General features: G+C 35.1%; 1 protein-coding gene across 1 annotated transcript; it reads left to right on the forward strand.

Annotated features, from left to right (window-relative positions):
* Window positions 1–346: 346 nt before the first annotated feature.
* LOC111046025 (NADH dehydrogenase [ubiquinone] 1 beta subcomplex subunit 9) lies at window positions 347–8,208 on the forward strand. Its single transcript, XM_022331509.2, has 4 exons — window positions 347–849; window positions 5,388–5,530; window positions 6,639–6,833; window positions 8,096–8,208. Exons 1-3 carry the CDS (start codon window positions 746–748, stop codon window positions 6,830–6,832), a joined length of 441 nt encoding a protein of 146 aa, XP_022187201.1. The 5' UTR covers window positions 347–745; the 3' UTR covers window position 6,833; window positions 8,096–8,208.
* Window positions 8,209–12,589: the final 4,381 nt, after the last annotated feature.

Consider the following 12,589-nt stretch of genomic DNA (forward strand, 5'->3'; position numbering starts at 1 on the left):
TCACTTATGAGAATTTGACAATGAATTATAGAAATATACATTTTCCTGATTAATGAAATAAATAAGAAGAACACTTTTCAGCCACATCATTTTCACTCATTTTATAACTTGAAACTATTAGCCTAATAGAAGATGATGATAGCAAAAATTTTCCTTTGATTTATAAAGGTGCAATACCAGATTGGACTCGTTACTAACGGTAGGACATGCAACTGTTCATCATGCATGTCTTGTCATCATTAAGAGGCTTCTAACATAAAGTGAAAAAAAATTAAAATCATAATGATAAAAATATTTATTGAAAAATGAACATGAGTATGTTGGAGATACAAACAACTAACCTCTACAAATTTTTCTCGAAGCCATCACTTTAATGACACTTATGTCGGCATGTTTATCATGCACGTTGATAATGCTTCATGCATGTCCCACCGTTAGTGATCTTGAAAACATTCACTCACGATCACATACAAGACGGTGAATTTATTATATTTATGTTGTGCCCAGACATAAACCTCTCAGAATTCATATGCTTCTGCTATCGTCTTCTTGAAGAAACAGCTGACGAGACGAATCAAAAGTATCAAAACATCTGATCAATTTTTTATTGAGGTGATTGTGATGAGAATTTGGAGGTTGGATCTAATTCTCTCCTGCTTATAAAGTTTATCATTTCCCAAAGTCAGATAGTTAAAATACTGTATTTTTCTGACTTCAAACATTTCAATCAATTCGTAACTTAAAAATGGGAGTTCCGAACGTACCTTTGAGAATACCTACTCATGCTCAAAAAGTGTGTAATCTGTACAAAAGGGCTCTTCGCTGTCTTGAATCAAATGAACCAGACAGGTAGGTTGTGTCGTTTTAAGACATTAAACATGTTAAGTTTTAAATATTCTAGTTCTACTTACTTCATTAAAATTTATTTTACAACTAATTTAGTATATAGTGGTAAATATTTCTGACATTCAAATCTTGTCTGAAGCAATGAGAAGGCTTTCTATTAAAAGAACGGTCAGAGACAAAATTTATCAAAAGAATACCGTACCTCTACGTGTACCTTATAGAAATGAATGTTGATACATTTTTTAACTGGCTAAAATCTAGGTCCAGTGCCGATATACCTGTCATCAAATTATTGGTTGGGATTTTGATTACAAAAATTAAACGGCGGCCACTCATCACAAATTAGAATGATAAATGGTTTACTAACCTCACTTTGATGAAGACTTTTCACACACTTCTGGATCTAGAATTACGCCGGTTAGAGTGTTTTCGGTAGTGTTTCAAAGGTAAAAGGTTTAGATAGTTAGGTTTTTGGTTTAGGATTGCAATATGCTGAAAAGGGTTGGGGTCCAGGTTGAGGTTTGTTTATTGATGCTTCAAAGGTAAAAGGGTAGGTTAGGAGGTTTGGTTTTTGCTTTTAAATGGCAATAATATGCTGGAAGGAATTAGGGATCAGATCAGTACATCGTAAGTATATCTGTACTGTATCGACCTATCAATATAGTTTCAAATCAAATAAAGTTTTATTTGCAAATTCAGTACAGACATAATAAAAAATATATAACATTTGTGAATTCCCCACAATTTAAAAAACAACATGACTGACTTGGTATGGTATAGGTTAAATGCTTGCAAAATTTTACCACTTTGAACTTTGTTTATTTCAAAAACAATAGTGACCGCCGTTTAATTTTTGTGATCAAAATCAAAAGTCTGATGACAGGTATATCGGTACTGGACCTAGATTTACGCCTTTAAACTTTTTAAAATGCAAGGTAAGAAATTACCTAAAAGGTAATTACTTTTTAAAAGGCTTTTCAAAGGCTAGGTAAGGAATCCCGAAAAAATTACCTGGTCCTCCAGGTTGGGGGGGTTCGACGAGGGGCTAACAACCCCTCCCTGCAAAAAAATCACACGTTAAGTATTACACAACACATCCTCGGATAGATCGGAAAAACGGAAACAAAAGAAAAGAAAAATGCACCAGAAGAAAAAAGGATATGGATTTGATTTTAGCAACTTGAAGCATTAGAACATTTGAAACACCAGGAGCACTACATGCATTGAAACAACTGTTAGAACTTTACAGGGTTGAAATCGCTGCAATTCAGGAGATGAGATGACCAGGGAACGGAGAGCGGAGACTGGACCGTGTTCTTTAGTGGTAGTAATGATGGAAGAGGAATTGCTGGTACGGGATTTCTGGTCAATAGGAAAAGGAAAGAAGCAGTAATCGGTTTCAAACCAGTGCATGAAACAATAAGCACTCTAAAATTAAGATTTCAACTCTTCAACATCACATTAGTATGTGTATATGCTCCAACAGAGGATGCTGATGAAGAGAAGAAAAGAGGTAAAGGAGAGATTCAATGAGAAGTTGGAAGAAGTAGATGATGAAATAGCGCATCATGATGTGAAAATCCTCCTGGAAGACCTGAATGCAAAAATAGGTAGAGAAGAGAGATTTCAGAGTGTGATAGGGAAAGAGAGCTTACACAGTGAAAGTAATGATAATGGAAGACGAGTGATAGATCTTGACATGAGAAAGAATATGATTATAAGTGGCACCCATAAACAGCGGAAAAACATCAAAAAAGCTACCTGGTGTTCACCGGACGGAGTCACATCAAATCAAATAGATCATATTTTGATCGATAAAAGACACTGTACTGATATAACAAATGTGGAAAGCTGCAGAGGGGCTGATATACCACTATATGGTCAGGATTGGTTGTAGACAGCGTATTGCAGTTACAAACAAAAGAAAAGGCTGTGTCAGACAGATATGAGTAATGCTTGAAGAACTATCTAGACCAGAAGGAGGAAGCATGGAACACTGAGGGAGTGGTGGAAAAATGGATTATTCTGAAGGAAAGAGTGATTGGAGCTGCAAGGGAAGTTGTTGGCTCTAGAAAGAAGGAAATTCGGGCTCGCTGATTTGATGAAGAATGCATAACAGCAATCGAAAGACTAAATAGTGCTGGCCTCAAAATGATCCAGAGAAAATCACGGGGAACTGAGGAAGATTATAGATCAGAAAGAAGGATAGTGGATTAGGTATTTAGAAGAAAGAAAAAAGCATATGAGAAGCAGCAATTAGAAAGTATGGAAGAGCATTATGGCAGAGGAGAGATGAGAAAGTTTTACAAAAAAGTGAGATAAGATAGGAAAGGGTTTCAACTCAGGGCAGTGTACTGCAAGGATAAATTAGAAAATATGATAGGAGATGAACAAGGAATAAAGAGGAGATGAAAAGAACACTTCTATGAAATCTGGAACCAGACGTTCTCCATTGATATTGGAGAATATCAATGTGGTTACCGGCCAGGAAGATCAACAGTCGACCATATCTTCACAATCAGGCAAATTCTGGAAAAGTGTTATGAGTTTGATGTGAACGTGCAACAGGTATATTATATTAATTTCCAACTGGCATATGATACTATCAGTAGGGTGAAGGTGTATGAGGCACTTAAATGAGAGTTAAATGTCCCCACAAAGCTGATCCGTCTCATAACACATATACAATTAAATACAATGTATGACAATGAAAGAAGCAGAACTGTGATCAAGATTGATGGAAGTGTAACAGATGATTTTGAGGTAAGAAGGGGACTGAGACAAGGAAATGTGTTGTCAACCATGTTATTCAATGCTGTGATGAAAAATTTTATCAGAGAGGTGATCACCAACAACCCGGGGGCACACTCTTCAACCGGAGGTGTCAAATAATGGCTTATGCAGATGATGTGACCATACTAGCAAGAAATAGGAGGGGAACTGACAGAGATAAATGAAAAGCTGGGAAATGAGGCAAGAGATGGAGTAGGCCTGGAAATTAATATGCAGAAAACCAAAGTAATGGTTATGTCCAGGAGGCCAGTGAATGATGGAGCACATATACAGTTATCAGGTAGAACCTTTGAGAAAGTGAAATCATTCAAATATTTAGGCACCCTAATAACAGAAGAAAATAATGTGGCTGAAGAAGTAGATGCTAGGATAATGTCAGGAAATAGGTTCTATTTCGCCCTGTAGAATATCTTCAAGTCCAAGAACATGTCAAAAAAGGTAAAATAAAAATGTACACAACACTTTTAATATCAATAGTGACATATGGGGCTGAAGCTTGGACATTAACTAGAAGAGAAGAAGGTCTGCTACAGAGATGGGAAAGAAAAATTTTGAGAAGAATTTTCGGAGCAACCAAGGAAAATGAAATATGGAGAATAAGATCAAACGAGGAACTAGGAAGATTGTTTGAGGAGACCAGTATTTTATCTGTTGTGAAAAGTATGAGGCTGAGCAGCTAATCTATCTCCGTTTAAATCGAGATGGTACATAATAAGATCAAACGAGGAACTAGGAAGATTGTTTGAGGAGACCAGTATTTTATCTGTTGTGAAAAGTATGAGGCTGAGCTGCTAATCTATCTCCTTTTAAATCGAGATGGTACATAATATGAGCCTTAGTTCAGATGATTAAACAATTTCTTCATTCAGAGTGTCTGGACTTTGCTAGAGGCGTTCCCAGGATCTCCTGCTGTGTTCCTGCTCATAAATGTACATTCTGTGAGTGGGCAAAAATTTATCCTGTGTATCCAAGCAATATCGTAAACAGTTGAAAAAACTATAGGCAGACATACATATATGGCGATTCATCTTTTCTAGTCAAACCTTTCATTGATGTGTTGGCAGTGACCCTTTGATTAGACTGATAAATTTATGTCTGAAGGCTGGAATTTTTCCTGTTGAGTTGAAAATCGAGAATCCTTCCAATCTTCAAAAAAGGTGATCCAGAGGAACTGTCCAATTGCAATGATCATTCCTATATTTGCCAAGATCATGGAGTCAGTCATGTACACTCAAATGTCTGCCTATTTTGAAGCTAACTTCTTCTTCCAGCCTCAACAGTTAGGCTTTCAACGAGAAAGATCGACGTCTAGTGCCCTTCGCTATCATTGTTGGAGTTAGGGTATCAGCAGAGTAGGCTGATGCTGGTGCTTATCAACCAATTCAATTAACCTAATACAGAACTCTCATTTATTCTCTTTTTAGTGCTCAGAGACTTTCTAATTCACTTATCATAAACTCATCGTAATCAGTTTAAGATAGATTCCGAACCATATAAGGGATAATTGAAGCGTATAAGTTAATCGATAGTGCTAACATGGTCTGTACTCGGAATTTTGGATGCTACAAATCATTCCATTCTGAGCATTCATTCATTCATTCTCCAAAAATACTTCTCTTAACAATTCAACAAAAATACACAAAAAACGTTCGCAGTTGCACTTAGGATAGTTTTATTGTACTAAACATATTTGTTGAATATAATGTGAGAGTATGTACCGCATAACTTGATGCAAGTTTGATTTTCAGGCCATTGTTGAGGTACAAGTCGGTTCTTATGCGTGAAAGATTTGAAAAGAATCGCAATGAAAAAGATCCCATCAGAGCAACTCAATATTTGATTGATGGAGAAAAGGAACTGTTCAAAAAGGCACATTTTCAACCAGCAGTCTGTAAGTATTGTAATCAAAATTCAATATGCACAAACGTTATGTGAATTTTCACGAGCAGTTTGTATTTTATTGTTTTTTTAGTTTATTTTTTGTCTCAACCGTCACATGTTTACTGACTACTATCTCTTATTTAACGAGCGAAGCGAAGTTCCATTTTAGACTTCATTTCTCCTTGTATATTCTACGATATATTATACGACATGACGACCCTTTGACTAATCGACTTCAAACTTTGAATACATATTCTAGGAGACATTATTTTGGTCAAGTTCATTGGCCAGCGAAATTGACTAACTTCTTCGTCCTTTTTGAGGATATTTCAGCATTACAGGATAACATTGAAAACCCATATAGGACTATTTTAAATTCTTCAAGATTTCAGTTAGGTAAAGTTTTCAGTTTGTCAAGTTTTTAATTAGACCCTTGCGAAGCACGGGTTACCTGCTAGTTATGAATGTAACAGAGCCTTGATTAGCCTACTAGAATGAGTCAAGTAATTAAATTCAGGTTGAATAATCATACATTTATATCCTCTTAAATTTTTCTGAAATTGACTAGCTAAATATTCCACTTGCATTCAATATTCACAATAATATTATCATCCAATAATCATATGGAATCACTTTGTTGTGTTTTCATATGGTTGACCTATAATTTAGTATTTATAATAATATAATTTTATCATTCGATATTGATGCATAATCAAGACATACGAGTATATCCATGCACATCATCAAACTGTAGCTGAATGTATTCAAAATTGTAGTTGTTCGTTAATATCTCCTCTTAGGATTGACCAAGCTACAAATAATTTATCAATGTCCTGAAAAAATGTTGAAGCATATTTGACAGCCTGGGGGGCTTACTATTTATTCTGTTTTGAAAATGTATAAAATTACATTTTAATAACTGTAGAAGATTGACTTCTTGTGATTGATATGCTTTCATAACAAATTTCATATCGATTAGATAATTAGGCAAGTAAGTTTTTATCACTTCTAAATTATTGGAAAAGAAGCTTTTAATGTATTGATTGTACTCGTTTCTACATAAATGTTAGAACAATATTCTTCCTTCTGTTATTTTAAAACATTTGTGTTTGTTGCAGTTGCTGCGAGTGCTGGAGAACTTTTGTGGAATAGATACGCCCATATATCAGATTCTGTTCTCGATTATTGGCATCCTCTGGAGAAGGCTCAGTACCCGGAATATTTCGCTCGCCGTGAACAAAGGAAAAGGCAAATGGAGCAGTGGTGGGAAAAGACATACGGCAAGCCAGGCCAAAATAATGAGCATCATTGAGGTGAACAGTCACATTCATTTTTAATTTTTATCAAGTAATTGAAAATGTTTTACATTTGTATATACAAAATACTCAATAAAAATAGTTTGTCATTTAGTAATCTCTGGATTAGTGTAAAAAGTGCAATAGCGGCGAGAAGAATTTATAAAATTGAGTTAACTGCCGCAAATAGCTATTTATGCATTAAGAGCGTAATGCGCGACTTTATCGCTCGCGCAAAACAGTTATCACGTGACGCGAAGCGGAGCGTGATAATTTTGCAAGAGCGATAAAGAAGCATTACGCGCGAATTACATACAAAATTTGTTCTACTGCTGCACAAACCTTTTCAATCACTTTTATCTGGCGGAGTTTATAATAATTCGTCTACACTGATATCCATCATAGCTGTAGAATCGGTAAAATTACCGACTTTTTAGGTTAAAATCTCACCGAGAGTGGTTTGTCTTTTGGCGAGCTGCTTATCATCAGCTGATTAGCGAGCGTAAAGAAACTCTTCTGCGCATGCGCGAATGATTTGCGAGCGTAAAGAAAATCTACTGCGCATGCGCAGATGGTTAGGGAGCGAAAAAGTAGATTCTCCTCAGAAATAAGCTGTTTTACGATGAGAATTGAGTATGTAAATTCTTTCTTTACGCGCAGTTGTAGAAAAAGAATATTTTGACAGCATTACTGCATTTGACGTCATGAGCATGTTCTTCATGATTTATTGCTCTGACATTCAAGAGTTTCCATAACAGGATATGAACGCCATATGACAGAATATCTTTTCTATGTTATCTTGAAAAGTAAAGAGGCAATTTTGGATTTTGATTGTAGGAACACAAATGACAGATTGCTAGTGGATGATTCTTTATATAATTGAACTATAGTGTAATATTAATATTGAAACATGCTACAGGTGAGTGAAGGAGGCTTCATTTGTGAGAGCTCGGCATTAATCCCGGCTTAATGCCGCCCCAAGGTGGCTCCACCACCTTCTCGCAGTAATTTCTCGTGGCTGGAGCTCAAGGCTTCTTTTTCCAGTCACGCCAAAAGCTATTGTAATTTAATGATTATTTTATTTGTAAAAATATTTCTTGTATTTTTGGCAATAAATTCATTAATCAGGTCGAGCTATCAAGTGTGGAATCTTCTTTATAATCTTAATGAAAATTTAGAACCAAATATGAGTTCTTTTTATTGATTATTAATTATGAGCTTTAACATATAATTCATTTCAATGTCAAACACTGATTTTAATCTTTCAACTTTGTTTTCAGATTCTCAATGTCTTCAAGGCTCTTTTCGTGGCAGATACAGTCGTAAAATGCCGAAGTGTAAATTATGTGTAGTGTTATATTATTTCTGGCAATAAATAATACATTCAATTTAATGTTCTCTCTTCATTCAGTATAGAAAGTAGTCATCTCTGAAATCCCGGTGTTCAAATAACTACTTGTACAACTATATTGAGGTCCACGTTTTAATGGCAGTGTTTGATTAGAAATGGTATTGCTATCCTTGCCTATCATTCAACAAAAGACAATAAGACAGAATTATATGAAAAATATAATACTCCATATCAATAAGAATAAATCTAATTTTCCTGCACATATTACACCCCATAAAACACGTCCTAACAATAGATTTAACACAGAACTCATTAAGCTAACCATTGTAGCTACATTATAAATAAAATTCCAAACGATTTTATAAATAATGAACAAATGACACGTAAATTAATCAAAAGCATAGATTATTGGATTGAGCATTATATTAAACTAGTTGTATAAAGTATAATATTGTACAAGCATTGTTACTAAAAACATTGAGCAATGGTTTTTCTATTTTCACGTTCTTGAACCAGGTATTGTAAATGTTCCCACATCATCTTACAGGATTTTTTTTATTGTATTATTTTATGTATTCCCTTTGTGAAATATTCACTTGATGATGGCCTCAACACGTCACACTGGTTAATTGGATACTACTTTGTCATATAGTATGTACTATTCTTAAGTTTTTAAGTTTTTTCTGAGCCTTTGAGACTTTTGTATATTGGTGTAATACTTTCTTTAGCTCTATTCAATTTAATTTGTATATCTCTTTCTACTTGACTAGAATTGAAGCAGAATAAGTGAACTGCAACTCACTGCCAACACACAAGGACTCTTATGTTGGCAGTGCCGAATATTACATTGATAATTATTGTTGTGCAAGTTACAATCAATGTCTATTTGTTAATTGTATATTGCATACTAAAGTGATTGTATTGTACAAGTATTTGTATGTGATTTTTTGCAATAAATTCAATTAAAATTCAAAACTGATAGCGCTATCCCTCTCTCTCACTTTGCTCTGCTACCAGATCGTCTTTTAACAATGTATAATTAATAATCAATCAACAAAATATTTCATCTTTATTGTGAAAAGACATTAGAAAATTATTGAAAAATATAATTTCTTGCTTAATAAAATATAATTGATGATTTTAAACGAGAAATAACTGTTAATATTACATCGATAAACCTCAGCTACCTACCGTCTATAGAAGGCATTGACAAGACAGAGGTTCGGCAACGTTTTTCTCCTATCTTTACTATCTTTCTTCACTGCCATTATAACGTGGACCTCAGAGATTATAGCTGCCGGACAATATAGAATGTGGCTGTACGATAAGTAGATTTTGTTTTCTACAGTTTTGCTATGGATCAACGACTTGACGTTTTTTATAATCTTGTTTACAAGATTTTTCGCATGTATAATCACTTATTGGTAAAAAAAACTGTGCACATTTCATAGGTTGAAAGAATATAGTTTTCTGTCTTCCAATGTTTTGAAAATGTCTACTGAAGTTTCAAAAGAAAAGCTGCTGTTTTTATGGACTAGATTTTTCAAATGACTGTATAATTTCGGAAATATGATTTTGGAAAACGTTACAGTTCAGTAATTTTTTTATTGTAATAATTTCAATCCTTGATTATTGAAAAATTCTAGAAATAGTCGAAATACTGCTCTCTGGGAATAAATGCCAAATAGCTACAATTTTACTTTCCTTGCCCTATTACCATAGGTAAGGAAAGTATTGCTTACCGAAAAAAATTGAGGTACCCCAATTTCTATATTTCTATACGTTTCAAGCTCCCCTGAGTCCGAAAAATTGGTTTTTGGGTATTGGTCTGTATGTGTGAGTGTATGTGCGTCTGTGTACACGATATCTCATCTCCCAGTAAACGGAATGACTTGAAATTTGGAACGTAAGGTCCTTACACTATAAGGATCCGACACAAACAATTTCGATCAAATGCAATCCAAGATGGCGGCGAAAATGTTGTCAAAAACAGAGTTTTTCGCGATTTTCTCAAAAACGGCTCCAACGATTTCGATCAAATTCATACCTGAAATAGTCATTGATAAGCTCTATCAACTGCAACAAGTCCTATATCTGTAAAAATTTCAGGAGCTCTGCCCCATCTATGCAAAGTTTGATTTTAGATTCTCAATTATCAGCCTTCTTATACAATTTAAACAACAAATTTCAAGTGGAAAAGATAGAGCATGAAAATCTCTGCAATTAATGTCCAGTAACATTTTCATCTAAAATTGAAAATAAGCTTGAAATTCGAGAAAATGTGATTGCAAACTGATTCGATTAAATTGCAAACTGTTGGCAAGTGTTGGTTCTGTTAAATCATTCACTACGAAGAGATAGCAGACCTCGTGTGTCTCCAGCGTTATTGTCCTATCACCAGCTGTCTCATATAGTAGACTTGAGATGCGCGAGAACACTAGCGTCAGGTGATCAATTTTCATAACGGCAAGGAAAGTTGTGTGAGTGCGCCACACCAAATTTTTTAATTCAAATTTTCTAGGATTGTATTTAGACAATCTGGTGCTTGTTTGAGATAGAGGTGATTATCTTCAGGTAGATATTATCTCAAACTCACTGACAATAAAAATAATCGCCCATTATGAAAGATTATGAATTATTTAATTATGAATGTTTTATTTTAAGAGAAGGGCACTCCAATAGGGCTTATGCCTAGGTGTGCACATAATTACTTCGCTTTATGTTTTTGTCAGCAAAACATATAATTTTCATTTGTATTTTTAGCTGTTACAATATTTTGTAATAATATTATATTGTGCGAAATAAATTATTTTTTTGAATTGAATTATGTCCTTGAATAAGCAAGAAGAAAAGGGTAAGTGAAGCAGTTGTTCTTATAAAATATGTCGTTTAACGCGTGGAATTAGATTACAGCATTTTAATTGTACAAAACAATTCAACAGAACATCCGACATATGCACCAAGAAATTCAGTGTGGCTGAGAACCACACACCTCCAAGTGATCACCGGCTATGCGCATATACCGTGAAGTGCGGGGCGCAAACTTATATCCAACGACACTGTCAAGTCGGTAGACAGGTATCACCGAGGAGTTGCAGTGGAACCACCCACAGTCATCCCAGACGTGGGCACTGCTGCAGTTCCGGCGGTACGTGGGCCGAATAAGACCCGGACGAATCCTGTCTTGTCTACAAGCCTGGAAAAATACTCATAGCTGCCAATTGAATACATCTCCAAGGTAGGCTTGGATGTCAACCGAGCAGGCGCCAAACGCCGTCCCAGGAGGAAGAGGCACTACTTTGACGCACTATAGTGAGTTTCTCGTTATAATGGCAGGGTTTGATTATAGTTGACCAAGCGAAAATGGGTCTCTCAAGGCCACTCCAATGTTGCCACTGGTGGCCACCCCTCACTCGACCAGTCTATATACATTCACTATATTTTTCTACACCCTGAACATCGCTCTTTCCTTCTCATACCTTCCCTCTTCCTCTTTTCCGTCACTACCTGTCACAAATTCTTTTGAGCACGGCAGGTTCAGAAGTTCTATTGTGTCATTCTTTGAAGTTAGAACAATAACATCCCCCGTTACCTCCTCCCATCATCCACTATATTCTTCAACATCATGAAATGAAGGAAAGAATATTGTTATGTAAATTATATAATATATAACTCTTTCTTGAGTCATGACATAAAGAAATCCAATTTTATAATGATGATTAGATTTTTCTTTATAAATGCAACTATTTATAAACTGAGCTATTACTTCATAAAGGTTCCTTGAAGAGTTTTATAATAATCAATTGGAAGTGGAGTGATGTAATTTTATTTTAGTCAATATTCTTGTAGTGCCCACTTCACTCTGCATTTTTCAATTTGCATGAATTCTCATTTGATTCCCATTACACTTTATCCAGGCTTTGGACAGAGAAGACAAACAATACTCCCCACAATAACAATACTTCACTATCACACCCTCTCTCACACACACATTCACTTTCTCTCTTACTAGCCACCCTTAGTAAAAAGTGGCAACAGTGTTGGTAGAGACGGGTGGTGGTGTCAAGAGCAAGCTTTGACCTTGAGGGACCCATTTTCGTTTGACCAACTATAGCAATGGTATTGCTATCCTTGTCTATCGTTCAACAAATCGGATAGCGCTATCTCTTTCTCGTTTTGATCTGTTGCCAGATCGTCTTTTAACAATGTAGAATTAATAATTAATCAACAAAATATTTCATCTCAATTATGAAAATTCATTATGAATTTATTGAAAAATATAATTGATTATTTTTAACGAGAATGAACAGTCAATATATTACATCAATAAACCTGTATCAGCTACCGTCTATGGAAGGCATTGACAAGAAGGAGGATCAGCAACGTTTTTCTCCTATCTTTCTCCATTGCCATTATAACGTAG

Source organism: Nilaparvata lugens, chromosome 1 (genome assembly GCF_014356525.2).
Source record: "Nilaparvata lugens isolate BPH chromosome 1, ASM1435652v1, whole genome shotgun sequence".
Classification (NCBI taxonomy): domain Eukaryota; kingdom Metazoa; phylum Arthropoda; class Insecta; order Hemiptera; family Delphacidae; genus Nilaparvata; species Nilaparvata lugens.

What these genes read in the sequence shown, in the direction of transcription:
- LOC111046025 (XM_022331509.2), top strand. Translation starts at nt 746, where the DNA reads ATGGGAGTTCCGAACGTACCTTTGAGAATACCTACTCATGCTCAAAAA. An exon ending in GAATCAAATGAACCAGACAG is followed by an intron (nt 850 to 5,387) that starts GTAGGTTGTGTC and finishes TTTGATTTTCAG; the next exon opens with GCCATTGTTGAGGTACAAGT. An exon ending in ACATTTTCAACCAGCAGTCT is followed by an intron (nt 5,531 to 6,638) that starts GTAAGTATTGTA and finishes TGTTTGTTGCAG; the next exon opens with TTGCTGCGAGTGCTGGAGAA.